Below are 27,376 nucleotides of genomic sequence, written 5' to 3' on the forward strand. Positions count from 1 at the left end.
TTTTGGTTTTATTATTATTGTTTTATTTCCATTCGTTCTAAAGGTGTAGACGTTATGTGGATTGGTAGCCATACTACTTCATAATATATATTTTTTTACATCTTTAAATAATTACAGCTTGTTCAGTTGGTTGGTTTCCCTCTCCCCCTTACGAATCAGTGTCTGTTTCTGTGGGATTTCCTCAGCTGACACGGGAATCTTCAAACTTAATGCATGAGAAAAGAACAAACAACCAACCAAAACCGACAAACAAAACCAAACACCACCCCTGGCACAGTCACAGCTTCAGTCATGTTAACTGTTGTCATATTCAGTTATATTAAGAGTTGTTGATTGGTTTCAAAGCTCCCTTACGATGCTCCTGAGCTCCTCCTGATCGGAGGAGGTTTAATCAGCCCATGTAATTGCAAGTGAAATATGGATCTCTTTGGATTAACTTGTGAAACAAAAACGGATGCAATTCAAGATATTGCACTTTCACAAGGAGGAAAGACATTTAAAATGATAAATGACCTTTCCACCCCTTTCTCTCTCTCCATCCCAGTTCTCATCTTGCCATGGAGCCATAGCAATGGTCTGGTTTGGCACAACCCAGATATGTGCTGCAAACCCTCAGGCATCCCAGTTTATGTGTGTGATTAATGGTCAGCTTTAAGGGAACAACTTCTGCAAATACGTTGGTAGATGTGCTCAAGTGTTTTGCAGGACCAGGCACTTTGCTCTTACTCTTCAGGGAAGAGATGGTTCTCAGCTCTGTCCTTTTTCTGTGTGTACAAATACACAAATTCAGGCCTATCACTGTGTGTGGCTGATGGTAGAAGGGACCTCTGGAAGTCATCTGGCTGGTGGTCCTCAGCTGGACTTCCAGACATGCTGCAATGGAACAAATTATAGCAATAATAATAGCAACAATTGTTTTGCTATATTAAATCTCTGATGATTGTGTTTTATTTCATTAACAAAGCAAGTTCTCCGTGCTTCTCCTATCGTTTGAAGGAAAGCAAAGCTCAAATGTAACCCCAAATTTAAGGGGTTGCCCCACAGCTAGGTTGAGCTGAACCTCTTGGTAGGACTGTCATTCTCATGTCCTGTAAGCATCCCTTCATGCATCCCTTCTGGTGTTGGCATGCTTTGTTGGCAATGTGAGGCACATCTGAGCTTCAACTACTTGTAAAAGCAGTGGCAGAAGAGCTCATTTCTACTATGAAAGGGCCGAGAGGCTCATGAAAGCAGACGTCTTGTTATCAGGATCCCTGTAAATGCTCCTCACTGAGTTTCAGTGTTCAATTTTTAAGGCTGTGTGGGAAGCAGAAAACCAGTTAGCCAAATTCTATCGTTTAGGTAACCTAAGAGAATGTGAGCCAGGGAACCACCAGACTTACGTCTCAGCAGAGTTTTTCTGCTTGGCATGGCAAACAGATTCCTTTATGGCACTTAAGAGTGTGTTTTCAGGGCAGGAGAGAACTTCAGCCGGGAATTTTGGCTTTGAGGGCAATACAAGGAACACAGTAAAAGGGCAAGGCAGAAAAAGCCTTTGGGAGCATAAGCACAGAGAGAGAAATGCTGTGCTTTTGGTCTGGACCTTTGTTCCTCTCCAGGAGGCTGCCTGCTTCTCTCTTCCTCAGGCTGTTCAGGGTAGTTTTAAGCATCTGAAATGTGTGCAGAAGCCAAGAGGCATCTCTGGGGTGTGTTCTTCTCTGCCACAGACAAGATCACAGCTGCATCCCAAGAGATCTTGGCTGCTGAGTGCAAAGCAATGCAGTACAAGGAGGAGGCTGACTAATGACCTGTGTGCTCTTGGAGAAACACCTTTGTTTTTTCTTTCACCCCAAATTCATGTTCTTAGGTGCTATTTCTGGCCTCTTCTCTGCAGGCTGCTGGGCTTCAACAGAATCACAGGATTTCAAGGTAATGTTTTATTCATGTTTCGTTGAACGCCTCTTCCTTGTCTGTAGTTAATAAACTAATGAGGTTAGACCTTGCATTAGCTCTGAAGGACAGAGTGCAAATTCTATGGTTATCTTGCAAGTGGCAGATGGAAAAACTTTCCAGATCAGGAGTTTCATTCCCATAAGCCAGCTGAAAGGCACTCCTTGTCAATGGGAGGACCACACTTCTTATGGGGAAGCTCAGTGAGGAGCCTCAAGGTGCAAACACCATCCAGACATGGCATCACTGCCATGGTGTCTTTCTCCAGGTACTGCAGAGTCTCTGTCACCTCTACAAACCCCTGCAAATCTGAGTTCTGAGCAGAGCGCAGGGGTTGTGGAGGGGTCCAGCTCTCTACTGTGCTCCATTTCAACTCTCTGTCACAACCAGTCCAGTTGAATCCTTCTCCTTAAAGAAACTTTTCAACCATGAGGAGGAAAATAGAGAGTTAAACACAGATAATACAAGGTCGTGGTTTTGCTTCAACTATGTCTGTGGCTTTCCTCTTCACCAAGCCACGTATCTTGGTATTTTGTCAGAAACACTCTTTGTGGGAATGGTGAAGTGTGAGTGTAAGATGGAGGGTGGCGCCTTACATCCTTCAGCATATTTTGTGGGGATACACCATCCCTCTTCTGGTATCACCTGGTTCCATAGTCAAGTTCTGGATGCAAGGAGGAAAAGAAGGAGCTGGGAAGGCAAGAAGAAGGGTAATGGAGTTTGGGAGCAGACAGAAACAAGACTGGAGAATCTTGTAGGATGAGGTCTCCCAGAAATTCTCTACCTGTACAGGCAAAGCTGTCCCTCCTTGGAAACGCTGATGGAAGCATGCTGGCAAGCATCTGTGGAAGCATTCAGACTGCACAGAGGAGCTGTAGCGTATGCATTGCTGGATTTTGTTAAGCACACGTTAGACAAAGAGCAGCTAAAGGTAGGTTAGGTTGAACTGATCCCTTTTGGACAAGGGAATGAGTCTGTGGCCTCTTAGCATCACTTCCAACTCAATTTTCCAGAATTTTCTGGTTGCTAAGAGGCTTATGGTTAGGTAAACACATGAGTTTTGTTTAATACTTGTGTATGAATGGAGTTAAGCTTCTCTTGCAGGCAAGCAAGTCTATGCACATGCTTAGTAAAGAGGATGGCCCCTGCCTGCATTCATTAGAGGCTGAGGACTTTTCTTGTTGTGAAAGGTGAAATCCTTAGGACATGGAAAATGATCATAAGCCAGCTGCTAGGGGAACAGTGGGCACTCAGAGTGCAATGAGAAATAAATGACAATCAGATTTCATCAGTGACAATGAAGACAACAGAAAAGTATGCGAAAAAATTAACTGTCTCAAAAGCAACAGCACAGCAGTGTTAAAGAGCAAACTTTCACTTGCTGTGCTCTACAATAATCTCTAAGCCTGGCTTGTAGCTATTTGTAAGGGAAAAGCCCAACAGTTTCCTCCAGGGTTTGATGACCAAGGTGGGTTTCCTCTACCCGCTTCCAGAAAGTTTCTCCTTCCAATATCCCCCTTTGACTTCAGACAGACTTTCTCCAGGCTCAGCCAACCATCTTTTAGAAACACAGTCCCTTGATTTTGTATTGATAAATAGGAAAGGAGTTACTATTAAATACAGACATTCGTTAGGTTTTCAGACCATCTAAGGAAATGAAGGCAATGCTCTAGATGCATGAGCTGAGCATGAGGATGTGGGTCTCTTTTTTTTTCTCTGCCCTAGATCATATCAAATCCACTAAAGCCACCGCAGCGTGCCTGTTCAACAAACTGTTCTGAAACTGGCTCCATTTGGTGGAAGATCACTGAAATGGGGTAACGACGACGGCATTCCCTCTGGTCAGGAAACACATGGATGATGACAGGAGAAAAAGATGTGTCTGTGCCACCATTGTCTAAGTCTCAAATGGCAAATGCTTTTAAATAGACAACCCCCCACAAAAAAAAATATGTTCATCTTTGTGTTTCTGGCTATTTCTTAGAAGGTGGTGGCAATCAAATAAAAGGCAACTTGTTTGAAGGGAGGAAAAGGGTTTCAAATCCATTAGGTACTTTGAGATTTGAGTCTTCTTGGCTTGTTTTGTAAGAGCTCTCCTACACTTCACGTAAGTCCTCTTTACCTCTTTGTTGGAACTTCTCACCAAGGCAGGAGAGCAGGGGAGGAGGGAAACAACATGGACATGATTATTACGTGGCATCTTCTTCACCTCTCCAGTGGATCAGCCTCAAGTCTATGGGTGGAAGACCAGTTTATGCAGTTATGATGTCCCCATGGTTTTCAGCTAAGACCAGGCTGTTCCAGGAGTCCTGTTTGGAGCTGGTTTGTGGAGACTGGCTGATGGCTGACTGGTAAGCCTGCGGGGAAAGCTTCAGGGCTGAAATTGCAGGATGAATTGAAGATCCATGTCCAGACATGGCAGAGACCGAGAATGCCTGCAGAAGAAGAAAAACCTTGTAAAAAAAACAAGCTTCAAATAATAGAGGAGCCTTTCATGTGGATCAGTAACATGTCTGAGGATTTGCCATAGATTGTAGCTTATGCGTGATGCTTTGGGCAGACTCTCCTTCTTTTTCTAGACCCTGCCTTTTACCAGTATTGTATAGGGGACAAATTGTTCTGGGTGCCACAAGCGATCATTTTACCACCCAAGGTTTGAGGATTCATTGGCCCTGGGTGTTCCTAGTTCACAAATGCCCTCCCTGTGGACTGCAGGAGAAACAACCTTGCTGCAAAGGGCTGCAGGTACAGGGTCAGTCCAGCCCAATGACACACCATTTTCTCCATGGTTGTTTCTTTTTAAACACTGCTGTTCCTCATACGAACCCAAGAGGAGAGCAACTATCATTTATCACTTCTGTTCTTTCAGTTGTGCTACACTGCAGGGCATCCTTAGCCAAGGCATAATTATTAAACCCACAGAGGCTCACAGAGATCAGCTTCCAGACCTGGGTGTTGCTCAGCAGGACACACACCATGCATGGATGCAGTGCTGTTCCTAAGACATCTAGTGGTGGAAAAGGTGCAGAGCACCCACTGTACCCTACAGCTGTGCCATCCTGCTGCCTGGATTTACCTTTGCAGGGACTGGGTTAGATTAGGGCTGTGTGACTACATTTCTCAATGCACATCCAACCAGTGCAGATAAACAAGAGTCCTGCTGCCAAGCTTTTCTTGCTCAGGACAACTCAAGTCATACAAAGAGAATGGGTATTTTATTGTGATGTGACTTATGCAGCTGCCCAGCTAGAAGAAATCTCACGTTTTCAACAGGGCTGCTACAAATTTTGGCCATTCAGAACTTCTGCATATCACTGAGCATCCACACTGTGCTGTAAACATGGTGACGAGAATGTGTATTTTTTGCCCCATCCCAGATTTCCTACCATGAACTTCATTGAAAAGAGGCAACCTCTTGCTGTAGAGGTTTTTAAGATGTTCTTCTCCCCTTATCTACCATTCTCAGTTCCATCTCTGTCCCACCGCCCTCTGTACCTGAGAAATTGGGCTGGGGTGCCCATAATGAGATGAGAGCCCTGGTTCTGTTTTTATGGGGCGCATTTCCTCAGTGGTCGTGGCACTGCTGCTGCTACTCGTGGAGCTCGTGGTCGGGGTAAGACTCTCACTGCTGGATGGACCTGTGGGAAAGCAGATGGTAAACTGGGCTTTTCCCAATGGCCTTTCACTTCAAAGCACTCAAAGTTACTGTAGGTTAAAACAAAAAAGTAGCAGAAAGGCCTTTGTTACTGCTGAAAGACATGCCAACGTTCCCCATTTTTTGAAGAATCAGCCCATTTTGTCGTTGGGTGTCTGAATCACACAGCATAAACCCAAGGGGCCAGAAACACGATTGCACATGTGTACACACAGTTGGCTCTCCTTTTCAATGCTTACCTGCTGGCGTCTTTGTTTTGTTGAGGTTCTTCGGCTTACGCTTCCTTGTCTGAATGCCCTCTTTTCTCATTGCTAATGGCCTTGGAACCTGTCAACCCAGATATACAAGTGCGTTGGTTTCTGTACATCCATACAGTCACCTATGACACGACTCCAGCTCTACCTCATCAGCTCCACAAAACCCGGCTGATTTAATTGAAAGCAACAACAAAATGGAGCCCAAAGCCACTGGTCAGCATTGCTGTATGGACAGATATGTCAAAGCTACAAAGCGTGCTTCCGAATGGGAATAGATGGGCTTTTTTACAGCACAGATATTGAGTGATTTTTTACTTTCCTGTTGAGCTTGGAGATGAAGATGTCTTTCTGGCCAATACCTATTTATGGAAAGCTACCCAATCTGTATGGGGAAATCTCCCTTAGGAACTGATCCCACTGAGCTCGCCAACCACACAGTCAGAAACATACTGGGATTTATAGAAAGAATTTGTTGGGTTAAGTGGCTTCCTCTCATCTATCTTGTCTTCCAGCTTTGGCCTCTCTCTCATGAACGCACTTTCATCTGAAGCAGGAAAACCTTGAAAGCATGGAATTGAATAAAAAACCCCTAGCAGTAGCAATGGGAATCAGAATGGGACTCTATCTCTGCCACTTGGGGTCCATTCCACTGACTGGTGGGAGAAGAGCTGGAGGTTTGCATCCTGAAGTTCTGCTTGCCTCTGACTCCAACAGGACTATTCTAGATACATCAGACACCCCCTGTATGCACAAAGTCCCCACTGGCAGGCATTTCACTAAAGTGCATTTAGGTAGGGAAGAATCTGGGCCTAATTTGTGGGTCACCTTTATGCTCTGGGCACCCTCCCCGTAAGAGTAAAAAGGAATAAAGGTTTTACCCCGTGGAGCTTCATGTAGAGCCCACAGGCGTTACAGACGGGCTCTCCCTCGGCGTTTCTGCGCCACAGTGTGGTTGTGGTCGTGTGGCAGTTGGCACAAGAGAGGCCAACGCGACGGGAAGCCGACTGTGAGAGAAAATAGAGGGAAAAGAAACACGTCAGCCCTCCGGCAGCATCTCAGATCCCAGCGAGTTTGCTCCAAGTCACAGAATCATAGAATACCCAGTGCTGGAAGGGCAGCACCTACAAGGAACATCCAGTCCAACTCGCCACCAGCTTGGCTCAGCCCATGGCTGGAAGGGCTTTTCACCAGAGGGCGCTGGGTGGCCGTGGCTGTGCTCAAACCACAAGTGTCATTTTAGGCACTTGCAGGGAATGGCTGGGTTTGAGCAGAGTCAGCTTCGTGCTACGTGAAGTACAGAGCAGGCTTAGGATGAAGCCACATGGAAGATGAGTCTGTGAGGGAAGGCTTGCTGGCTCCTTGCTGCCTGGGGGCCGTGACAACCCCATGTCTCTGGGGCACAGATGCAGAGCCCTTCCCAAAACTCCCCTCCAAAGCAGGCTGGGATGGGCAGAATATCAACACCAAGATATTCCCATTCCCCATGAATGTCCCATCCCGACCTCATAGCCTTTGGGATGATCACCTGCCCCAGAAGCTCTGCTTTAGCTTGTCCAATTACAGCAGCAAACAGGGTGTCCAGAAAAGATGTCTGACCACCATGAAGTGAGAGCAGAATTAGTTTGAACAGTACAATATCTTAGATCAATATCTCATCAAACAGAATGTAATTTTGCTGAGTTTGGAAATCTGGACCAAACCCACCTACGTTAGGCACATAGAGACCATGGAATGGAAATACGCCTGACATCACCACCTCGCTGTCACCTGTTTATCACAGAATCATTTGAGTTGGAAGGGACCCTTCAAGGCCATCCGTCCCACTCCCTGCACTGAACAGGGACACCCACAGCTCACAGTGCTCACAGCCCATCCAGCCTGACCTTGGCTGTCTCCATCCTCGCACACAGCCTTACCCCGCATACGCCGTGTGCTGCTGACTTACCAGCCTCCTCTGAGGTTTGAACAAGGGCCGGTTGATGCCGTTCATCTTGTGGTAGAGCCCACAGGCGTTGCAGAGGTAGTGCCCTGTGCCATCTCTCCTCCAGAGCGGGGTGGACATGGCCCCACAGTTGACACATTCTCGCCCCTCTGAATAGTCATCAAAAAATTCTGCTGCCATGATGGGAGAGAAAGGAAAATGTTTGGTTAGTTAAGCAACTGCACGTGATTTTTTTTTTTGCTCTGGTTCTCAATATTTGAACCCAGCAGTGATGTTCAAAGAAATCACCAGCAATCAGAGTTTATAAAGTGCAAGAAACAGCTTTCCTTCCACAGGGAAGCCAACAAAATTATTGGGAAGAGAAACCCCTTTCCCTGTCACAGTGTTGGCTGGAAGGCTTCTGTGGCAGCAGGGATGTGCTGGGACACGGATACAAGGAGACAGAAATAGAAACGTTCCCTTCTGCTCTGACGTTATCCAATTTTCAAAACTGGACATAGCCAGGGCAAACAGATTGGGGCAGGCAAACGGCTGTGTTTACAGTCCAGACAAATTGCCTGTGACTATGGAAAAACACAAGCCTGGACTCACAGAGCAGAATTGCCCAGGCATCCCTCACTGGGCAGAGAGAATCTTGTCTGTGCTCCCGACAGCTCTGCTCCTTACTCAGCCCCTTTGCAGAATTGCTGTAGAGAGCCAAGGAAAAGAGATGTTCTCATGCCTTTGCCCTATCGGTGCGAGAAGCAGCTCCTAAACAGAGGTGTCACAGATTTGGATGCAAATCTCTATCCTGGTGCATTCACTCACCACAGTCCAGGTTCACCCTCCACCGTGGCTCAGCTGTGGCTGTGACATGATGGTAAGGTGATTGCCCAAGGCTGGGGCAGCCCCATCCTTCTGGCTGCATTCCATCCTTGTCATCTGCAGGCTGCTGCAGAGCTCAGGGCACCTCGACAATGTTACCACTTGGGGAGACAGCTCATCCTCATGTACAAAGCCCTCTAGAAGCCAAGAACTCAATCAGCCCAACACACTTCACCTAATGAAATACAAGCACAGAATGTAGCTACATCCAGTTGGCAAGGCCCTTGAAAATGCGTATTGCTGCTGCTGATCCCACTTGAAGAATATCAGCTGTTGAGATCAGGCTGGGGAGGGTATTTATTCTGGAAAATGGAGTTACAAACCCATTCCTGCCTCTGGATTTCCCATCCACCCAGACACAGTAACCAAGGCATGCACATGTTCTGCTATCAGCAGCAGAAGGGAAGGCTAGATAAGAAATTAATTGGAGAGAAGAAGAAAAGAACAAATAGCAACAAAAGGCTCCATCATTTGGTGTAGACTGGGAGTAAACCAGGCTTCTGAAAAAGCATGGTTCCCAATATACTGCATCACACAGGAGACTTTTGGAGGATGGCAAAAGCTTTGCGCTGAGACCTGTAAGCACCACATACCAGAACAGCATTAACTCACGGCATGCTGGTACCAACACTGCTATACAGTATGCTTGCCCCCCTGCTGCCTGTACAAGAATCTCAGCTTTCTGCTGGAAGTCAGTTCCCCAAATAGCAAACCAACAGAATTGGATTTCTTGCAGATCTATGTCTTGGTCGCATGTGGATTCTCTGCCATCTAGTGAGGGTTACATTCAAACACCAGCCATGTTTTCTCCTGCTCTATGAGCTTTTTTTGGAAAATCAGGAGAAAACTATATGTCTATATGGAATCATAGAATGGCCTGGGTTGCAAAGGCCCACAATGCTCATCCACTTCCAACCCCCTGCTGTGTGCAGGTCGCCAACCAGCAGCCCAGGCTGCCCAGAGCCACATCCAGCCTGGCCTTGAATGCCTGCAGGGATGGGGCATCCACAGCCTCCTTGGGCAACCAAAGGATTAAAAAATGGCTGAGGTGGGAGTGATAACCAGGCATGGAAAAGGATTCATAGGAGCTTAGTTTTCTCTAGAGAACCAGGCTAAAAATGGCAAGAGATTACACTATGTGGCAATGGGGAAATGCTAGAAGACAGGAAATGGGTATACCTAAAGAGCTGAGGAACCAGAAGTGAAGGAATCCAGTATCTTCTCAGCCTCTTCTGGAAACCTCATTACCTTTGAGCAATGCTGGTGTTTTAGGAAAGATGGGAATCCCTCCAGGTGTTTTTTGTACATGTGGACTCAGTGGTGCTACAACCATAATGCCTCACTTTGCCCTTTAAAATCGTCACTGACTCACAGCCAAAATCCAGATCAAATAAACTTCCTTTGAAAAGAGGAGGAATTGGAAGAGTTGGTCAGGAAGGAACTCATTTCCTTGAAAAATCTCAAGAAAGGAAAACATTTCACCGTTTTTTTTTTTCATCTTACAAAATTTCTGAGGTTTTGCATTAATCATTTCCCTCTCGTCCCAAAAAAAGCGACTTTATTTTCAGAGTGATTTTCATCTTGTGAGAAAATCCTTTCCTCTTTAAAACTAGGTCAGCGAGAGTCATTGACACAATCCAGGGAGAACTGGGCATCGCAGGGGTAGTCCAAAGACAACAGTTAAAACCCTTGGCTGATTTCAGTTGTGCCCTTGAATAGTAATTACAAAATGTCATCTTTCTTGGAGAATTTTATGCTAGAAAACCAAAATCTGAGTTTTTAATCAAAGCAAGAAAAAGGCAAAAACTTTGGAAATGTCAAGAACTGGACTAGCCCTTGGTTAGGATAGCACAAATATGGCTTTCCACTCTCAGCTGCAGACAAAGGCGAGCCTTGTGAAACACTAATAAATAGGAATAACCAGAGATGGAGAAGGAGCAGACTTTGTTCCCAGGTCACGCTGAGGTTCCATGCAATGGGTGGCTCTCCTTAATGACAGCCTCATGGGGAGATAGCAGAAGGGTGCGTCCCCTGCATGCACCACCCAGCGCTGAGTCACAACATGACATCTGTGGAGTGCATTAAAGCCATTCTTAGAGTCGTGTCAGGCCTCCTTGACTTCAACAGGTCTCACCTGGAAGAGAAATAGCCCCTCTTTCTTCAAGGCCTGCTTGGTGATGGCAAGTTCCTCTCAGCAGGGGTGTTCTCTAGAAGGATGTGTCTTGGAAACTACTCAAGATTGGCTCAGAGAAGACAATGCAGTCTTAGTGAGCACCTTTTGGTGAATAAAAGGGTAACACGTTTTGGCACCAATGGAGAAAAGGCAAGAGACTAGATTGCTCCCTAAAAGAGGTGCTCTAATTTCACAGCATCACTAAATTCAGGGCTGAAGTTGTGAAGGGGAGTCTTCTGAACCGGCCCTATGTGTGGGTCTGTAAAATAATAAGATGGCCTTACCGGCAGTAACCCACGCAGTTTGACGGGGCCAGACATCCAAGACACAGGAAACCCAAGCACTCAAAACAGCTGCTCATTTTTGAAGGTTTGGGCAATGGTCTTTGCCTGCCTCCCTCCCTCAGGGGGCATAACTGGGATGAAGAACCCCTTCCCATGCATGGGTTCTTGTGAGAACAGCATCACTGAGACTAGGCCATTCCTAGTGCTCTGGAGCCATCTTCAAATGTTTCTTTTGGACCCTTTAATAGTTTTATGTCCTTCTTATATCGTGGTGTCCAAATCTGCACCCAGTTTGGGGCATGCTTGCTGATTGCTTTGTTTGCCCTTTGTTGTAAATCACAGGGCTTAAGGCACAGCAGACTGGAGGCTCCTCATGAGAAGAAGCAATGTGTTTTCTTGGCTGCTGTGTTGGGGCTGGAGCTCTAAATCCTGGCATTATGAGATCCCCTGACACTTATTCGTTCCCTCACCTTGTACTAGCAGCCGAGAAAGGAAACGTTTATTCAGGCAGCAAATTGCCTGAACGGCTCCCAGAGGGACCTGAACAATGGAATGGAAGGAAAGGCTCCCCCAGTTGCACTCAGGGCAACGATTTCCGTTTCGTGGTGCAGGAGCCACTGCCTGATAATGGAGATTTATGGGCCCGTCCGGTGACTTCTATAATAGCCTTTCTGCTAGGAGGTCCTCCTCGAAAGATTGAGTCCCCCTCCCAAAGCCAAGTATGGAGCAGGGTTAAGGAAAGGATAACATTTGCCAGTTGGGCTAGGAGAGAAACAGTCCTGTGTTGGAACAGCCTCCCTTGCCACGTGTGCTCGAAAGTCTCGTGTTCCTCTTCGAAGGCTCAGCTCCCAGAGTGACTTTGCCCAACCCTTATCTTAGGTTATATCGGTCTTGTGATCATTTGGGCCTTTTTTTTATGGGTTGGATCCCTAAGCTTGGTGTTGGCTAATGCTAAAGGCTTTCTATTTTAATGCTTTGTCAAACCCTGCCCCTAGTCCATGAAGGAGCTGCTCGCATGAGAGCAGATCACAGAACCATGCTAAATGAGCCAGCTTGAGTTGGTGGGTTTGGTCCTGGCCGGGTCCCAGTCACCAGCTTACAACAGATCTTCTTCCCCTTACACCTACTGCTTATGAAGGCTGCAAGGTCCCCAGGGCAGGAAATGTCAATTGCGTATTGCACAACAGTCTCCTAATCTTGGGTGACGTCTTGAGCACGCTAATGGCAGAAATACTTTCCACAATGGGACATTTTGTCCCGAACGAGCTGGGAGCAACTCTTTAAGTGGGGCAGTGAGGGCTATTGGGGAAAAAGCATTCATGCATATGGCCCTTAGTCACTGGGAGTGGTTCTTTACATCCACCGCCAGGTCCACAGAGAGCAAGCAGTGAGGATAATGCAGGGCTAGAGGAGAAAGCAGATCAGAGATGCTAGGCAGCCCGCATCTACAGCCAGCATGGCTGGGGCATGACAGCATCTCCTTCCACAGAGGACACAGCCTGCTCGAAATCTGAGTAGTTCTGCCTTCCCAGGCAAGAGAATGAGATGCTCTCACACAACCAAGGAGATCAAGGGGAGGCTGCCCAAGGCTTGAGTCTGAAGAGAGCTTGCACATCCCTCACTGGGTCCTTTGACCATCTCTCCCAACCCCAACTCTGCCAGTGTACCCATCCCTAGGCCCAGACCTTCTGACTGTGAGGAAGAGCTTTTCTTTAACAACCTTAAATTTCACATCCTTGGAGAAATCACCTTCAGCGGGTGAACCCAAAGGAATAAAACAGTAGAAGCACCTCTGGTGGAGAGATTTTGACTCCTCCAGAACCAACAGCCAGTTTGTAAGTTTTTGCTCCCAAACCAGCCTCTAGAAGGAGACAAAGAGCCCTCCTTGCACACATTTAGGTCAGACCTGCATGAGAAACAGCAACAAGGTCATCTCCTTTCTTCTGCCCTCCAGCCCCTTCCTGCCCTCAACCCCTCTCTGTTTGCTAGGGAGAAAGAGACTTCCATTAATATAGCACTGGAGTTTTGTTTACAGCTGGAGGGATATTTAATATCAACATTTCTCCCTGCAGAAGTGTCTTCTCAAGCCAGTGAAGCAACTCAGAAAAAGAGAAGCTGTCCTTCAAACACAGCCAGGCACTTAGAGGCTCTAAACAGAGCCTGAGAGCAGTTTTCCCTGCAGAGAAGCGGTTTCCTAAAACAATTTGTTATGATAAGAGGTGAGAGCCGCATTTCTGTGTATACAGAATCTCAAATGGACTCCTGGGGGCACTGGCAGCTGAGGCACAGGACATTGGGCACTCAGGCACGTGGACACACTGGGCTCTGAGTGGACACACTGGGTCCCGAGTCACCAGAACCTTCTGGTTCAAGGGACAGCCGCAACAGCATGGTAGAGAGAGAAATGGGATTTACCATTCCTGTCTGTTCAGGGTAATTTGTCCTAAATCCCAAAACAGTTTCCATCAAAAAAGTGACATTGTGGAAGTCCTTCCTGCAGATTTACCCTTTTGGGGTCCTTTTAATCAGTGTTTTGCTGCAGCTGTTGGAGCTGAAAGCCACATCTCTTACATGGGTTGAGTCTCCCATGAATTGCACAGGACTCCAGGAGTTTAAGCTTTATGTGCTAAAGAAAACCACCAGAAACATCCTGCTCAGATCACAGCTGTTCAAACTGCTTCTTGTTCCAGTATTGTGTCTGAGCAGCTCTGGACTGGGAAGGAAAACAAAGCAGCAGAAAAACAAGGAGAGACAAAAGCAGAAGAAATAGGGAATGACTGTAAATAAAAGAGACCACATTTATGCCTGAAAGAGATCTGCAGCCAAGAGAGAGCTGTCAGTGAGTCTTTCCCTTTTCTATGGGGGCATCATCAGCTTGGCATGCAGATGGAGGAGAACAGAAAGCCTTTGTGCTTTATCAGCTAGTGGAGCTGAGCATGGTTCTGTAAAAACAGATTCTGCCCATTGGCTTTTTCTCCCCCTTTCTATTCTCTGTCTGATTCCCCTCTGGCAGGTCTGGGGCAAGATTTGCCCACTTACCCACTGTTTTAGAGACAAATGGGACCCAGATATGTGGTTGGCAGGGAGACAGCAGGACACTGCCTGCCTGAGAGTCCCCATCAGTGAGCCAGTTGCTGCTGGGAGTGCAGTTCCCCACTCACTTGTGATCTGTGTGAACAGCTGACGTCATCTGTGTGGTTGCTGATCTGCAGAGAACGGTGGAAGGGGAGAACTCCCCACCATGAACTGTGCTTAGACTAAGCAGCGTTACCCCTGCAAGCCCAAGGGCCCCACTCCATTGCATAGGAAGCTTTCTACCTACAATCTGGCTGAGCCACATGCCACTTCTGAGAAGGCAAAATGCATTTCCCCTCTGCCTTGTGAAACACCACAGCGAGACTTTTCCTGCACAACTGTTCCCAGGCCAAATGTTTCATGTCAAGGCAAAGGGAACATCGTGTCCCTCCTCTGCAAAGCTCCCTGCCCTGCCTGTGGTGAGCCAAGGTCTATGGCACAGAGCTTTGCCAATAGCCAAGCATATTCCTTTCCTTCGTGGATATGTTTTCCCCAGTTTGAAGGACAGTAGAGGTAGAGGCAGCCAAAGGACCAGCTGAAATCATGTGCTAGAGGGACATGAGGGGAAGGTTGGTCAAATCCTATGCCTGGAGTTAGGTTCAGCCTTGGCTTTGCAATAAGCTTCCCTTGATCAAGTCATCTCCTTGTGACACTGATCTTACCTACTGTGAAGGAACAAAGGCTCTTCCATGCCCCACTGTGTGTCCACTGCAAGGGAGAGTGGAGAAAACTGAAGCACTGCTCCAGGAATGTCTCAGCATATGGTTTCAGAAAGGAGTAAGAGGTGGTACTGGAGACAAGCTGGTTTCTTGGAAAAGCTCTCCAGCATCACCAGGTCCCAAACCCTTAAGCCTAAATATCGTACCAGAGCTGCATGGGACACACACACGCTGAAGCACCATGGCTCAAACCCGAAAGACACACAGCCTGCTGTCCAGGAGAAAGATATGCAAACACTCCTGACGATGTAAGGTCCTGTGTCTGCACATGGGCGGGGGGTCCAGCAAACACTCCTTGTGCTACATTAGAGTAAGGCCATCCTTTTCCCGTGTCCACTGACTATATGTCACATATAGATACTAGTGCACATACACATGCAAGACGAAGGCTATTTTGATGATAGACAGACAGGACACATGTTAGATCACAGCCACATCAGCACCCTACTTGAGCACAACAGAGGCAATAAGCAGACCCATTTGTTCCCCCCACCCGTTCCTACCTGCTTACTCCTGCCCCATCAGCAGCTGCTGGCACCACCAGGCACAAACCCATCCATCACGTCCTGCAAAAAGCTTATCCCAAAAGAGCACAGCAAAAGCTCTTGTTGTTCAGAGAACTCGCTGGCTGCCCCTTCAATGACAACTTGTGCTGATGGCAAAGGCATTCACAAGTGAGCTCCAAGGTCTGCTTTCTTTTGCTGGGATGCAGACCTGATCCCACCCACCAAGGTGACCTCCCCTTTCTTCATCCTACTTACAGTTCTTACACTTGTAAATATCTGGGGCTCTTTGATAAACAGGAGATTCCTCTGCTTATCGACTGTCCAAATATTTTTTAACAAATCTCAGATTAGCATGGAGAGCTCATGGATGGGGTTCTGTTTGGCAGCAGGGACCTGGAAATGGTCTTTCTCTCAGTAGACAAAGGAAAATCAGCCAGTGCTTTCCTCCTTGAAATACATCCCATCTCCAAATAAGAGCCTTAGCAGAGGCTTTACTTTGCTGACTGCAGGGGAAAGGATGATGGTGGAAAAATGTAGAGCATCAGAGCCAAGGAAAACTTTGGATTTCTAATGCCTCTGGTTCATCTTCCAGCATGACACAGTCTTCATGTGCTTTAGGGGCTGGAGCCCAACAGGTCGAGCTGAAGGTCCTTAAACCACTGGAACCCAATGTTCTGTGGTCATGCATCTACTGCAGCATCTGTTTGGTGGTAGCCATTTATCTGTCTATAGAAGTGACCTAAGTGGACTAAAGCCAGAGCCAGTTCTGGGGCCAGGAAACTGATGCTATTTAGGGCCATGACAAAGAAGAATTAGGGAGAAATTATCTGGATATATGCTGACAACAGGCAAACTCAGTAGTGGGAGAAGACACATGAGACAAGCTGGGCATTAGGATAAGAGTTTCATTAGGAGGTGAGTTGGGTACCCAGAGAGGTGAGAGCATTTTTACTCCTGGGCATTTCCATCAAGACAAAGCCAGAGCTAATGCAGATCACAGCCAATGAAGGTGGTGGCCCTCCTTTGGGCAGGTTGGGTTTGGACATCTCCAGGCATCCCTTGCAACCTGCAGTTCTGCCACGCTGCCATTCCAGATACTCATTGTTGTAGATTTTGTTTGTACAGAGCGGTGCAGATCAGTCAGCACTTGGACTAGATGATCCTAAAGGTCTTTTCCAACCTTAATGATTCTACAGTTCTATGTAGGATATTTATCTGAGTCAATCTTGCTTGTAGAAATAAAACTAGCTGTATTATTATTATTGTATGTGTATTGTATGTGCATGTTTGTATGTATGCACATACAAGCATGTATAGACATATCCATTCATGCAGATATACTATATCCTACAGAATGCTGCTTTAGCCAAGCAGGGAGCATTGCTAATCAGTTCTCCTTGCTTTTGTTATTAGAATTATTATTCTATGGCTACACAGAACATAACTATATGTAGTATTAGATATATATACTACATATACACAAATATAATGCATACACACATATATAAATGCCTATCTTACATGCTATAAAATACGTATATACCATGTGTAGTAATAGATGAACTGCAGAGGCTATATATTGCTTGATATGTCAGAGCCCATGGCAGTGTTAAATGTGATGTTTGTGTGCACACTGAGGCATATGTGTGCCTGCCCCATATTTTTAGCTCAATCATTTGGACTTCAGGGCTCAGAGCCCAAGCTCATAGTCCCACTAGGGACATAGGACCCCCATAGGAAGACAGCCAGGCACAAGCAGAGCCTTTGTCTACAGTTCCTGGTGTTACACGGGACGGTGGATCTGTCTAATCCCTGTCCCTTCCCTTCTCCTGTTTGATGCCCTTCTGGATAGGAAGGCAGCTCAGAGCCAAGCGGGGCCGTGGACGGAGCGATTCTGTGATAAAGTATCTGCAGAGGTCAGCTCAGCGCTCAGAAAGTGCAGCCCAGGCAGGTACCCGACTTATCAGGGCATCACGCAACTTGCAGTTTTTTCTAACCCAATTGATTGGACTTTTTATCTAAAATAACAGGCATTATAAGATAGGCGAAAGTCGAGATAAGGACCGACATGGAGTAGTCTTGAATCATTTCAGCTTGGGGACAGGTTCAAACTCCCACACCTGTCCCGGAGGAATCAATGAAAGTTTCTTGGCGTCGTCCACTCGTTTTGAAATGCTGCTCGAGTGGAGCGAACTTTGAGACCGCGGCGTTTATTCTGTGATTATAATTAACCTGCTCACTCGTTGTTATTGATCGCGTGTGAAGGGAGGTGACACAGTCTGACGGGATGTTGGAAATAGAAATGGCTGCAGAGGGGGCGAGGGGCACGCAGCCTGCCCGTCCTCTGGGAGGGGACAAAAGGAAGGACTGAACAGAGAAAGCCGTGCAGAAAAACCTCAGTTGTGCCCAGAATTCAGGGCACGAGGGCACCCTGGGCAGCCAGATCTAGTGCCTGATTCAGGGGTTGGCAGCCCTGCCTGTGGCAGGGGGTTGGAACTGGACGATCCTTCCAACCCAAGCTATTCTATCTATGATTCTATGATCCTCCCAGCCCAGGAGATCACAAGGAGAAGAAACCCCCCAGCAGCTGCAGCACCCAGCATGTCCCAGCTCAGCAGCCTTCCCAGCCAGCAAGCCCTTCCCAAACCCATTGCAGACACCTGGAGCCGAATGGGTGGCTCAGAGGAGCCCTGATGGCTGGGTCTCACTTCCTTGCTGCTCTTATTTACAGCCCCAGCACTTTGAGTCCTGAATGTTAAATGACGGAGGCTCCTTGGCTTACAAACCCAACAGCTTGGCTTGCAAACAAATGTATGCATTTTTTGTTTCTTCTGGAGTGTGAGCGCACAGGAATTAAGGTTTCCCAGCTTTCCTGTTGCCCCCAAATCTGCCTCTTCCCCTTCTTGCAAAAGCAGAGCCTCGTGCATAATCACAGAATCGTTTGAGCTGGAAGGGACCTTTAAAGGCCATCTGGTCCAACTCCCTGCAATGAACAGGGACACCTACAGCCAGATAATAATAACACGGCTCTAGAAGATGGAGGCAGGATTCCTCCTGAGATGCTCCCAGCAGACACACACCTCATCCTCAGGGATTAGGAGCCATTTCCAGACAGGGCTTTTGTGATCCCAGATTCAGAAGCAGCCGGTACCAGGAGGGAAGAGCTCAGCCCCACGCAGCCCTGCTCCAGCTGCCCCTTCCCCACCAATGGAAAACTCACTTTCCCTGGCTTTCTATGAATTTTTTTTTCCCCTCCTTCACAAACAAGCTGAATTTCCGATTCCTTCCCAAAGCTGTGGAGCCCAGCTGGCTCTGATAAGGGGCTCACCAGCTTTACGGGTCGTGAAAAATAAAAATAAACCAGAAAACCCCTTCGTGCTGCACCATGCAAACCCTGCGGCCACTTTCCAAAAAGGAAAAAGAAAGTGCTGCTGTTTTATGGGGAGAAAAGCTTCAGGTCCCTGAGTTGTTTGCAATGGTCTGCACCTCTGCCCCAGCTCCCAGCCTCCTGCTTTCAGATGGGAATGCTTTCAACTCAGAGCAGGCAAGGTGTTGTGGTGGTGGTGTTTTGTTTTGTTTTCAGTTTTTAAAATGTTTGCATTCCAGATGCAAATCCAAAAGGAAATTTGGTGCCCGTGATGAACACAGCGCACCTCCTGAGAGCGGGCTGGGAATACCTGGATGGAGCCAGTGGGGAAACTGAGGCACGGGGCAGCGCACAGGGGCTGAGCACTGGGGCAGGGTGCTCAGCTCACGACACTTTCCTTATTTCAGCAGCAGAAAGACACAGTTTTGCCCCTCCTGAGTCCTACAGGGACTATGGGTGACCAGAGCCACCAAAGAGAATTATCCAAAAACCATCACCGTGCAGGAAAACAGCCAGGAAAAAGAAATATCACTAAGCACATCTTAGCACACACACACACACACACAAAAAATTAAAAAAAAAAAATCACTTTTCCCTTCCAGTTGGTGCTGCCCCAAACTTGGCTTTAAAACCCAGGCGCTGCCAATAGCAGAAGGAAGGCTGAGCCGTTTCAGCGCCGATGACGGGGTCAGATCCCTGCTAGGCTCAGGAATCTCTGTCTGGGGGAGAGATCCCAACTCCTGCTTGTGCACAGAGAGAGAAATCCCAGCTGAGTGCATGGGTTGGCTTTGCTCGGGCACAAGGGAAATGCTGCAAACACAGCCCAGCCGCCGGGACCTTTCCTCCGCGCTCTGCTTTCCCAAAGCAAAACCCCAAAAACCTGAACACCCCCAGGAAAAAAAACCCTTCCCTGCAGTCACCTCACAGGAGATCATGCAAAGTGTGCACAGCTCAGGGATTTCCAGAAGAGCCCTCCGTTCACTCGTCCCCCATTGCAGGAGGCAATGACGATGGAATTATTTTCGGCCGCTGTCACGCACATGTGAGCACCCGCGTCTGAGGACCTCACTGCTCAGGAATGGCAGATAATTGGCTTTAATTTGTCATTATGGATGTATTTACGGCTCGGACCGGTCGCCGTGACCGATCATGTGAGGACAGCTCGTGGAAGGTTGGAGGGCTTGAGTATTTCGCCGTGCTTCAGGACGGTAATAGGCAGCTCTGGGCAATGTTGGCCCAAGGGTTTGCTTTTTCCCTCACCCCCCCAAATGAGCAAAGCCCCCTCTAACAATATGTTGAAATTCGATTGCGTTATTTGGCATCATTTGGGATGCAGAAGCACGTTCTCTCCTATTTCCCTGCTTATTTAAGCGGCGTTTCGCAGCCGCGTGCAAAAGGCGGATTTACACCTTCCTGCCAGACAGCCCGAAAGCAGCGGGAGCTCGGGACCCATCTGCAGGGGGAAGAGCTGAATATTTCCCATCCTCTGCATAACTACACACGTCCCTCACACCCAGCCAGCCGTCCTGACACAACTCGGCCTTCGGGTTTCGGCAGCGCGGCCGCATTGCAAACATCGGCGCGTCTGCCTCTGCCCCCAGCAGCCCCACGAGCCCCATCTCTGCACCTCTTTTTGGTAAGCAAACGATACCAAAGGGCACGCCAGGCTTATAGATGTGGAAAGGAATTTGGGGACAAAATGTCCAAAAAAAAGAGGTCTGCTTGCAGCTCTTTTCCCGTTCCGCCCAAAGCTCGGCGGGTCTCAAGGAGCAAAAATTTCAGTGCAGAGCCCTTCGCTAATGAAAAAGCATTGAAAATTTGGAGTTTTCTACTTGAACAAAGCTCTCAACTCTTGGTTTTGTGTGCGTTTATGCTGAAAATTGCATTTTTTCACATCCCTATTCTCACAGCACCAACACTGCCGACCTCCAGGCACGGATCCCTGCTCACCTCTCTGTGCTCCTGCTGCTTTTTCACCTGGCTTGGGATTTATTGCTGGTCCGTGCGTTGCTGCAAAGGAAAGATTTTTCCAAGCCAATGGTACCAAGCTCCCTAAACATCGCAACCATTGGGTTTTCCCATTCAAAAAACCAAAAAAGGAAGGGATATTTCTCCATTTGAGAGAAGCAAAGAGCACCTCTGCCGGCCGAGCCAAGGCTCCTCCATCATGAGAAGAGCACAGGAGCAACAGGATCGGGTCCAATTCCCTCTGCTAAACACCCCCAGATAAACCCTCCTCTATTTCCAAGGATTTCATACTTTTCACCCCAAAACTGATGGAGATAAATGCGGAAAGAGGGAATGCTGGGCTGTGCTCTGAGGAAATAAATCACTGCTTTTGTTACAGGGGTAAAAACACGCCTTGAAATTTGTGTTCAGAGGAGAAAAAAAATAACGAATCCTGGTTTGTTAAAGTGTTAGACTTGGAGCCACCTCCCATTGCCTTCGATTCCTCTGCTTTGCAAATATATACACATAAATATATATACAAAATGTGTAGTACATGATCTTATATGTAGCACGTCCTGCGCCACAGCTGCTCTGTGCAACATGCCTGTTTGTATCGAGGACGGATCTACATCATTAATCTATTGTTGCCACTTTCTTTGCAGTTTTAAATATGTTGTTTGGGGATGCCTGGGGGGTAAAGAAATTAATAGCACGCTCAAATCCTGCATCCCTATCCCTTAGCTGTTTGGTTTTGCCCTCAAGTCCCACACCGTGCTCTATGGCCGCGGTGACAATTGTGGAGGGCTGTGATTGATCAGTTTGCTCTTAGCGGTGATTTTTTTGCAAAGGGGAAAGAAGTTGAGGGAGAAAGCATCCCGGAATGCCTTCCTCAGCCCAAAGCCAAAGTGTTCAGAGCCGTGCCTTTGAGCAAAAGCCAAACCTCATCCTTCTCAATGTTGCCCCGGGGCATCTGCGGGTAGGGCAGGGGGTGTCCTGAAAGCAATGAGTCACTGGAAATGCTGGCCTGGGGATGCTACCAGGAAAAGCTCTTTGCATCCCTATGGGAAAGTGTTAAGATCTGGTTCCCAATCTCCCAACAGCACCGAAAAAAACATTTTCCAACTGAGCACAGCGTCTGCTCGGGGCTTTGATCTTTGCAGTGCCTGGTCGGGGACTTGGCAAAAGATGGAATGAAATGCAAAGGGCCAGCAGCTGCCCTGCGTATGGTTCTGATGCCATGATTCAACAATTCTATGATTCTGTGACTCCATGAGTCAATGATTCTATGATCCTACGATTCTACAGTTCTGTGTTTCTGTGACTCTACAGTTCTACAATTCAGTGATTCTGTGATCCTTTGACTGCAGTTCTACATTCCTATGATTCTACAACTCTGCAGTTCAATTCAATGATTACGCCGCTCCACAGTTCTACAATTCTTCGATTCTACAATTCTGTAATTTGGTGATTCGGTGGTTCTGCAATTCTGCAATTCTATGATCCCATGATAATTCTACAAAATGTCCCATGCCCTGAAGTCCTCCCAAGCACGGCAGCAAAATTCAGCCTCCTCTGGACGCTGGAGCAGAAAGTGAAGAAAAATAAAAAAAAAAACAGCAAGAAGAAGAAATGGAGCAGCAAAGAAACAAAAATCCCTTCTATTTTGCTTCCATTTTTCTTCTGTTTTGCAGAAGCTTGCACCGGCTGCAGTGAAAGAAACATAATGACACTGCGGTGAAATTGCAGTGGGATGGGGAAGCAGCATCTGTCCGCCGTCCCCTTGCTGCAAATTGCCTCAATCCACACTCGTCTCTGCCTGGCCAGGGGGAAGGGGCAAACTACCCTCCTGCATTGGCTTTAGGGTGTATTTCAGGTATTTTGGGGCAGTTGGGAGCAGCAGGAGGGGCTCCTGGAGGGGTACTGCCCATGTCCCATCCCACACCTGCAACAAGTTCACGGCCTTGGGCTGCCAGCTCTGATCCTCCCTGCGGGGTAATGAAGTGCTCCCCAAACATACTTCCAGAAGCCCAACTGGGGCATGGTGAACACGCACCATTTTTATTTTTCCCTATATTTATTTACGCTTCCCAGACTGCTGTTTGATACCACAGAGCTGCTATGGCCCCCCAGATCCTTCCTATTAGGGAAAAGCAAGAAAGCATTTCTTTCAGTATTGTTTTCTGTCACCTTCGAGTACGGTTTCACTGAGCTTTTCCTGCAGCTCTGCTTATCAGTGGGAAATAAATGCCGTTCCCAATTGCGTAGACTACATGTCTGAGTCTGCAACCCCAACTATGCGCGCGCTTGAGCTTCGTTAGAAATAATAATAACTAATATTATGGTATTGACAGACTGCTCTGCAATTAAAGCAGTCCTAGGGAGGCATTTTCCACTCAGCAAAATCACGGGAGGAAAATGAAAGTGCTGCAAGGACCGCTCGGTTTCACAGAGCCTTGCGCCAAGGGTTATGTTTCCACCCAGAGATTGTGCAAAGAAAGAAGTATCCTAAGGAAAGGCCAAGGAAGGAGCTTGGACCCCAAGCTGCCCACCACGGAGCTGCCTTCCACGCCATCCCTGTTTCTATCTGCACCCTGAATTTTGGGCAGCGTCGTGCCATCGGCGCGGTGCTGTGAGAGCTCGGCACAAAGCACGGGGAGGCCGCAGCCGCGGGGCAACAGCACGGAGCTCTGCTCAGCACAGGGCTTGGAACCCCCAAATCACCTGAAAGTTGCCCGGTATTTCTGCAACTACACGCCTTCCTGTTGATCATTTCATTTTCTTAAGCGCTTTTTATGGCTCAGAAGTCATTCGTGACCGCTGCATAAAGGCGGTATATTTTTTTCCCATGAGAAGAGATGCCACGGCAGTCAAATACAAATGCATAAATGATCCAATTCAGCAGCTCCTGGGTTTCCTGCACATCCACCATCGCGCAGCTTCCCCACATCCCTTCCTCAATGGCCTCTATCCCTGCTCTGCTCCCCATTTTGAGCAATCTCTTAATGCTCGAAGAAACGCAAAAGGCATCGGCAAGGCAAAGCCTTCGCCGACACCCGACTTTCACTTTGATAACACCTAAAAATAATGCAAAAGACTGAGAAAATCTCATGGGACAAGATGGGAAAAGTGCTCTCTAAAACGCAGGTTAAAAAAGTGCAATACTGAAATTTATCAGCCGACGAATGCGAGCCGTTCGCCTTTCGTTTTGTTAAACCCAAAGCTAACAGCAATAGCTCCACAACAAGACCATGGGCAACAGAAGGAGATTTATAAGGGCAGTCCCTCGGCCCCACTCTTCTCTCCATTTCTCCTTTTATTCTATCCGAAATACAGCAGCAATATGTTAAGCCTTGTGGGGCGATTTCTTTGGTGTTAGGACGGGGCTGCTTATGGAGATTCGCTTGTCGGCCGCAGGCGGGGATCGGCTCAAGGGATCCCGGATGGGTTTTTGGCAATGGGGACTCTGAAATTCAATTCTGGGGCACTCAGCTGTGCTGAGCCACCTGGGGGGACCCCAGAATAGCAAAACCAGGTGCCAGCGGCTGTAAGAATGAAAGTGGATACATTGCTTCACCTCTGTCATTTTTTCCCAGCCCAGTTTTCCCAAAAACTACAAAGAGGACACAGCACAAAGCAGAGAGCTGAGATTCACATACTGAACTTCTCTCATACATTCAGTCCCTAAATTTCCCCCTTCTGCACCAAAACCAAGCCCGGGAAGGGGCTGCCTGTGTGCTCCTGCAAACTGCAGTGGGATGGTCCCAGAATGTTCACGGAGCTATTTGCAGAGCAAACCCTTCCATGGGAGCTCGGCACGTGATTTCTGGCCTCTCCAGGCCTACCTCCATTTAACTTTCACATTTTTTTCTTTTGGAATCGCATCCCTTCAGGACTTTTTGCAACGGTTGGGCTGCGTCCATCCCGGCACAACCTATGGGGAAGCCCAAAATTTTGCATCTCCAGCAGAGATGCATTCGAAACCCGCCAGAGAAAAGGATGCACGGATAAAGATTTGGGGAGCACACGGAGTGAAAGCCTCCCTTCTTTCTCCTTTCTTCCTTCTCCCTTCTCCCTTCTCCCTTCTCCCTTCTCCCTTCTCCCTTCTCCCACCCCATCCCTGCCTCAGGGTGGTTTGCTCACCGATGTTGGCGTGCCGGGCGGCCGCGGGCGTCCCTCTGCTCTGCAGGTTGTGCAGCATGGGGCTGTCGAAGGGCGAAGAAGTCCAAGTGGTGGCCATTTCGGGGCTCACATACGCTGGGTAAGGGCTGGAGTAGGAGCTGCCGAAGCCCCGGCCGTATTGCTCCCTCCCGTTAGCAGAAAGGCTCAAGGAGCTGCTGTAAGCCGCCGCTGCATCCCGTGATGAGGTGGAGGGGATGGGAGTGCTGGTGGAGAAGGAGAAGCGAGGTGACACGGGCGGGTGGGAAGATCCGGGGTTGTATGCGGCGCTTTCAGCTCCAGGTTGAGTCCAGATGGAGTGGCTGGAGACGGGGCTGGCTTGCTGGGAAGAGCCGCTGCTGGGCAGGTAGGGCAGGCTGGGGAGCATGGAGGGGACCCTGGTGGTGGGCACGTAGACGGGGGACGCGGCGGCAGCGCCGTGCATGAAGCCACCTGCCCCTTCGTAGGACGGGGGGCCAGGGTTCGCCGCCATGGCTAAGCTCTGGTACATCTCGCAGCGGGGCCCCCCAAACCCCAGATGGGTCTCCGAGTGCAATCCAGAGCGATGGGGAGCCGGAGAACCACCCCGATTCCCTTCTCCAGCGCTGGAGGCGGATGGAGCGGTGTTGCGTGGGTCCAACCTCGCAGCCCTGACCGAACTGTGGCCGGTGATGGGATTTTGTCCTTCGCCCACCCCTCCCCACCACCCACCTTCCCCACCTTCAGCAGGTCCCCAGCCAGCAGTCCCGGTCCCCTTTAGCTTCTGCTTGGCCTTAGCTTCTCCCACCGGGATCCATCCATCGGCTCCCCCCCCTCAACAGTGGGGCCGGGCTGCTTAAAACCCTCGGGCAGTCTCCTCCCCGTCCAACCTCCCCCCACCCCCCCACCCCGGCCCGTCCTACACCAGCACCGGGCGATGGGAAGGGGATGCAGGAGCCCACCTCGGGGCGAGGTGGGGGGGTGGTAAGGAGGTTAGAGCAGGGCCTAGGGCTGGGGGGGAGGTGAGATGGAGAAGTCAGGGAAGGGGGGAGCAGCCGGGAAAGGTGAGAGACAGAGAAGCCCTGGAGCAAAACCTTTGTCCCGCAGGTAGGGCCGGTGCTTTAAGCTGCTAATGGCCAACTCCCCCCCCCCCCCCCCTCCCCCGGGACTGGTGTTTGATGTGGGGAGGCCGAGAACTGCAGGGAGGGCTCTGGGGGGGGAGCAGGTGGGAATTAAATTAAGCTTTTGCTTGGCTTCCAGCTGCCCTGCCCCACGTGTGGCCGTGTCACCCCACAGCCACGAGTGGGGGCTGAACGGTGCCTCTGCTTCAGTGGGGAGCAGCCCCCTGCCCAATTCCTCCTCCCACAGGGTTGCAGTGCTCTTTTCACACGAGGGAGACCCACTGGGGACGCCGAGGTTGGGCTGTAGGATGGAGCAGGCACTGCGTTCTGGTCCTTTGGTTTTGGGGGCAGAAAGCTCAGTTTCGGGACTCACCACTCATTGCTCGCGAAGGTGAAACCCCACCAAACGCCGCCGGAAGGGGAGCAAAGCAAAATGAGCTGCTGTTTTCTGTGCAGTGGATGGATCCTAGAAAACCCAGGGCCGTCTGGAGTGGAGAACTACGGCCAGAGAACCAACTCCTGGGACGGATTTGGGTTGAACCAGCAGATCCCCCAGGTTGAACCCCTTCTGCCGGGCTGAATTTAGCAGCGGGAGAGATAACCAGGAGATAAGGGCTGATACCCGGCAGGACAGCAGGAGACCGGCCGAGGGAAGGGGGAGAAGCTGGAGGCCGAGTCCTGCAGTGCTTCAGGAGCGGGTAAGGATGGCAGCGGGGTGGGGAAAAAAAGGGGGTTTAGGGGGGCTCTGCTTCATCCCAAAGTGCAGAGGGCGGATAGGATGCTGTGTTGCAGGCTTAGCATGAGCCCGGTTCCCATTGGGGTCTCCAAAGAGGAGCAGGATCCCACAGAGGGGTGGGAAAAGGAGTAAATTCCTGTCTTGTCAGCAATAATAATAATAATTAATAATAATAGGACCCAAACCAAAATTGAGTCCGAAGAAACAATAGGAGGAAGTTATTGGGGGAGGCCGAGAGGAAGGGGCTCAACGAGGCTGCAGCGAGCGGGAGGAGAGGGGATGGGGAATGAGACCCACCTTAATGCTGGGGGCAGGAGGTGGTGGGGGGTCCGGGGGGGTCCCCTCGCTGTGTGGGGCAGCCCCTGTTGCGTGGGGCACCCCTCATTCTCGGGGAGGCAGAGGGCAAAGGGATGCCGGGCTCCTGCTGCGCCGATGGGGTGCAGAGGGGTTATGGGGTTTTGTCCGCGTTCCCCCTACCCCAAAAAAACCCAAACTTTTCCCCTCTCCCCAATGTGGCCCAGCTCCCCAGTCCCACTCGCTGAATGGTTTGCCCACGTCACGTGGAAGTGGGCGGCGATGAGAGGAAAGAGGTGGTGGTGTTGGAAGGGTGTGTGTGTGTATATGTGTGTGAGGGGGGGGAGTGGGGGGGGGTTGGTGCCTCTTG

General features: G+C 49.0%; 2 protein-coding genes across 6 annotated transcripts in view; one reads left to right on the forward strand and one right to left on the reverse strand.

Moving 5' to 3' along the window:
• On the reverse strand, positions 1-27,203 carry GATA4 (GATA binding protein 4). Of its 5 annotated transcripts, none has more exons than XM_052693043.1 (7): positions 27,010-27,203; positions 24,862-25,103; positions 7,787-7,956; positions 6,720-6,845; positions 5,824-5,911; positions 5,425-5,567; positions 1-4,364 (listed from the first exon to the last, which is right to left on the reverse strand). In XM_052693043.1, the coding sequence occupies exons 2-7, from the start codon at positions 24,956-24,958 to the stop codon at positions 4,182-4,184; spliced, it is 807 nt and encodes a 268-aa protein (XP_052549003.1). In that variant the 5' UTR covers positions 24,959-25,103; positions 27,010-27,203; the 3' UTR covers positions 1-4,181. The 5 variants fall into 5 exon arrangements, with proteins under 5 accessions (XP_052549003.1, XP_052549009.1, XP_052548995.1 ...); XM_052693049.1 differs by lacking the exon at positions 27,010-27,203 and adding an exon at positions 26,350-26,469; XM_052693035.1 differs by lacking the exon at positions 27,010-27,203 and adding an exon at positions 25,597-25,720.
• XKR6 (XK related 6) overlaps positions 1-27,376 on the forward strand; it is a 433,654-nt gene that overhangs the window by 12,888 nt on the left and 393,390 nt on the right. The window lies entirely within an intron of this gene.

The sequence above is a fragment of the Tympanuchus pallidicinctus genome, unplaced genomic scaffold (assembly GCF_026119805.1).
Source record: "Tympanuchus pallidicinctus isolate F22 unplaced genomic scaffold, pur_lepc_1.0 scaffold1, whole genome shotgun sequence".
Classification (NCBI taxonomy): domain Eukaryota; kingdom Metazoa; phylum Chordata; class Aves; order Galliformes; family Phasianidae; genus Tympanuchus; species Tympanuchus pallidicinctus.

Coding starts and splice junctions, on each gene's coding strand:
- GATA4 (XM_052693015.1), bottom strand. CDS start 25,387: ATGTACCAGAGCTTAGCCATGGCGGCGAACCCTGGCCCCCCGTCCTAC. Junction 6,846..7,786: donor TCAAACCTCAGAGGAGGCTG/GTAAGTCAGCAG, acceptor TTTCTCTCACAG/TCGGCTTCCCGTCGCGTTGG. Junction 4,365..5,424: donor ACCCCAGCCCAATTTCTCAG/GTACAGAGGGCG, acceptor CTTCTTCTGCAG/GCATTCTCGGTCTCTGCCAT.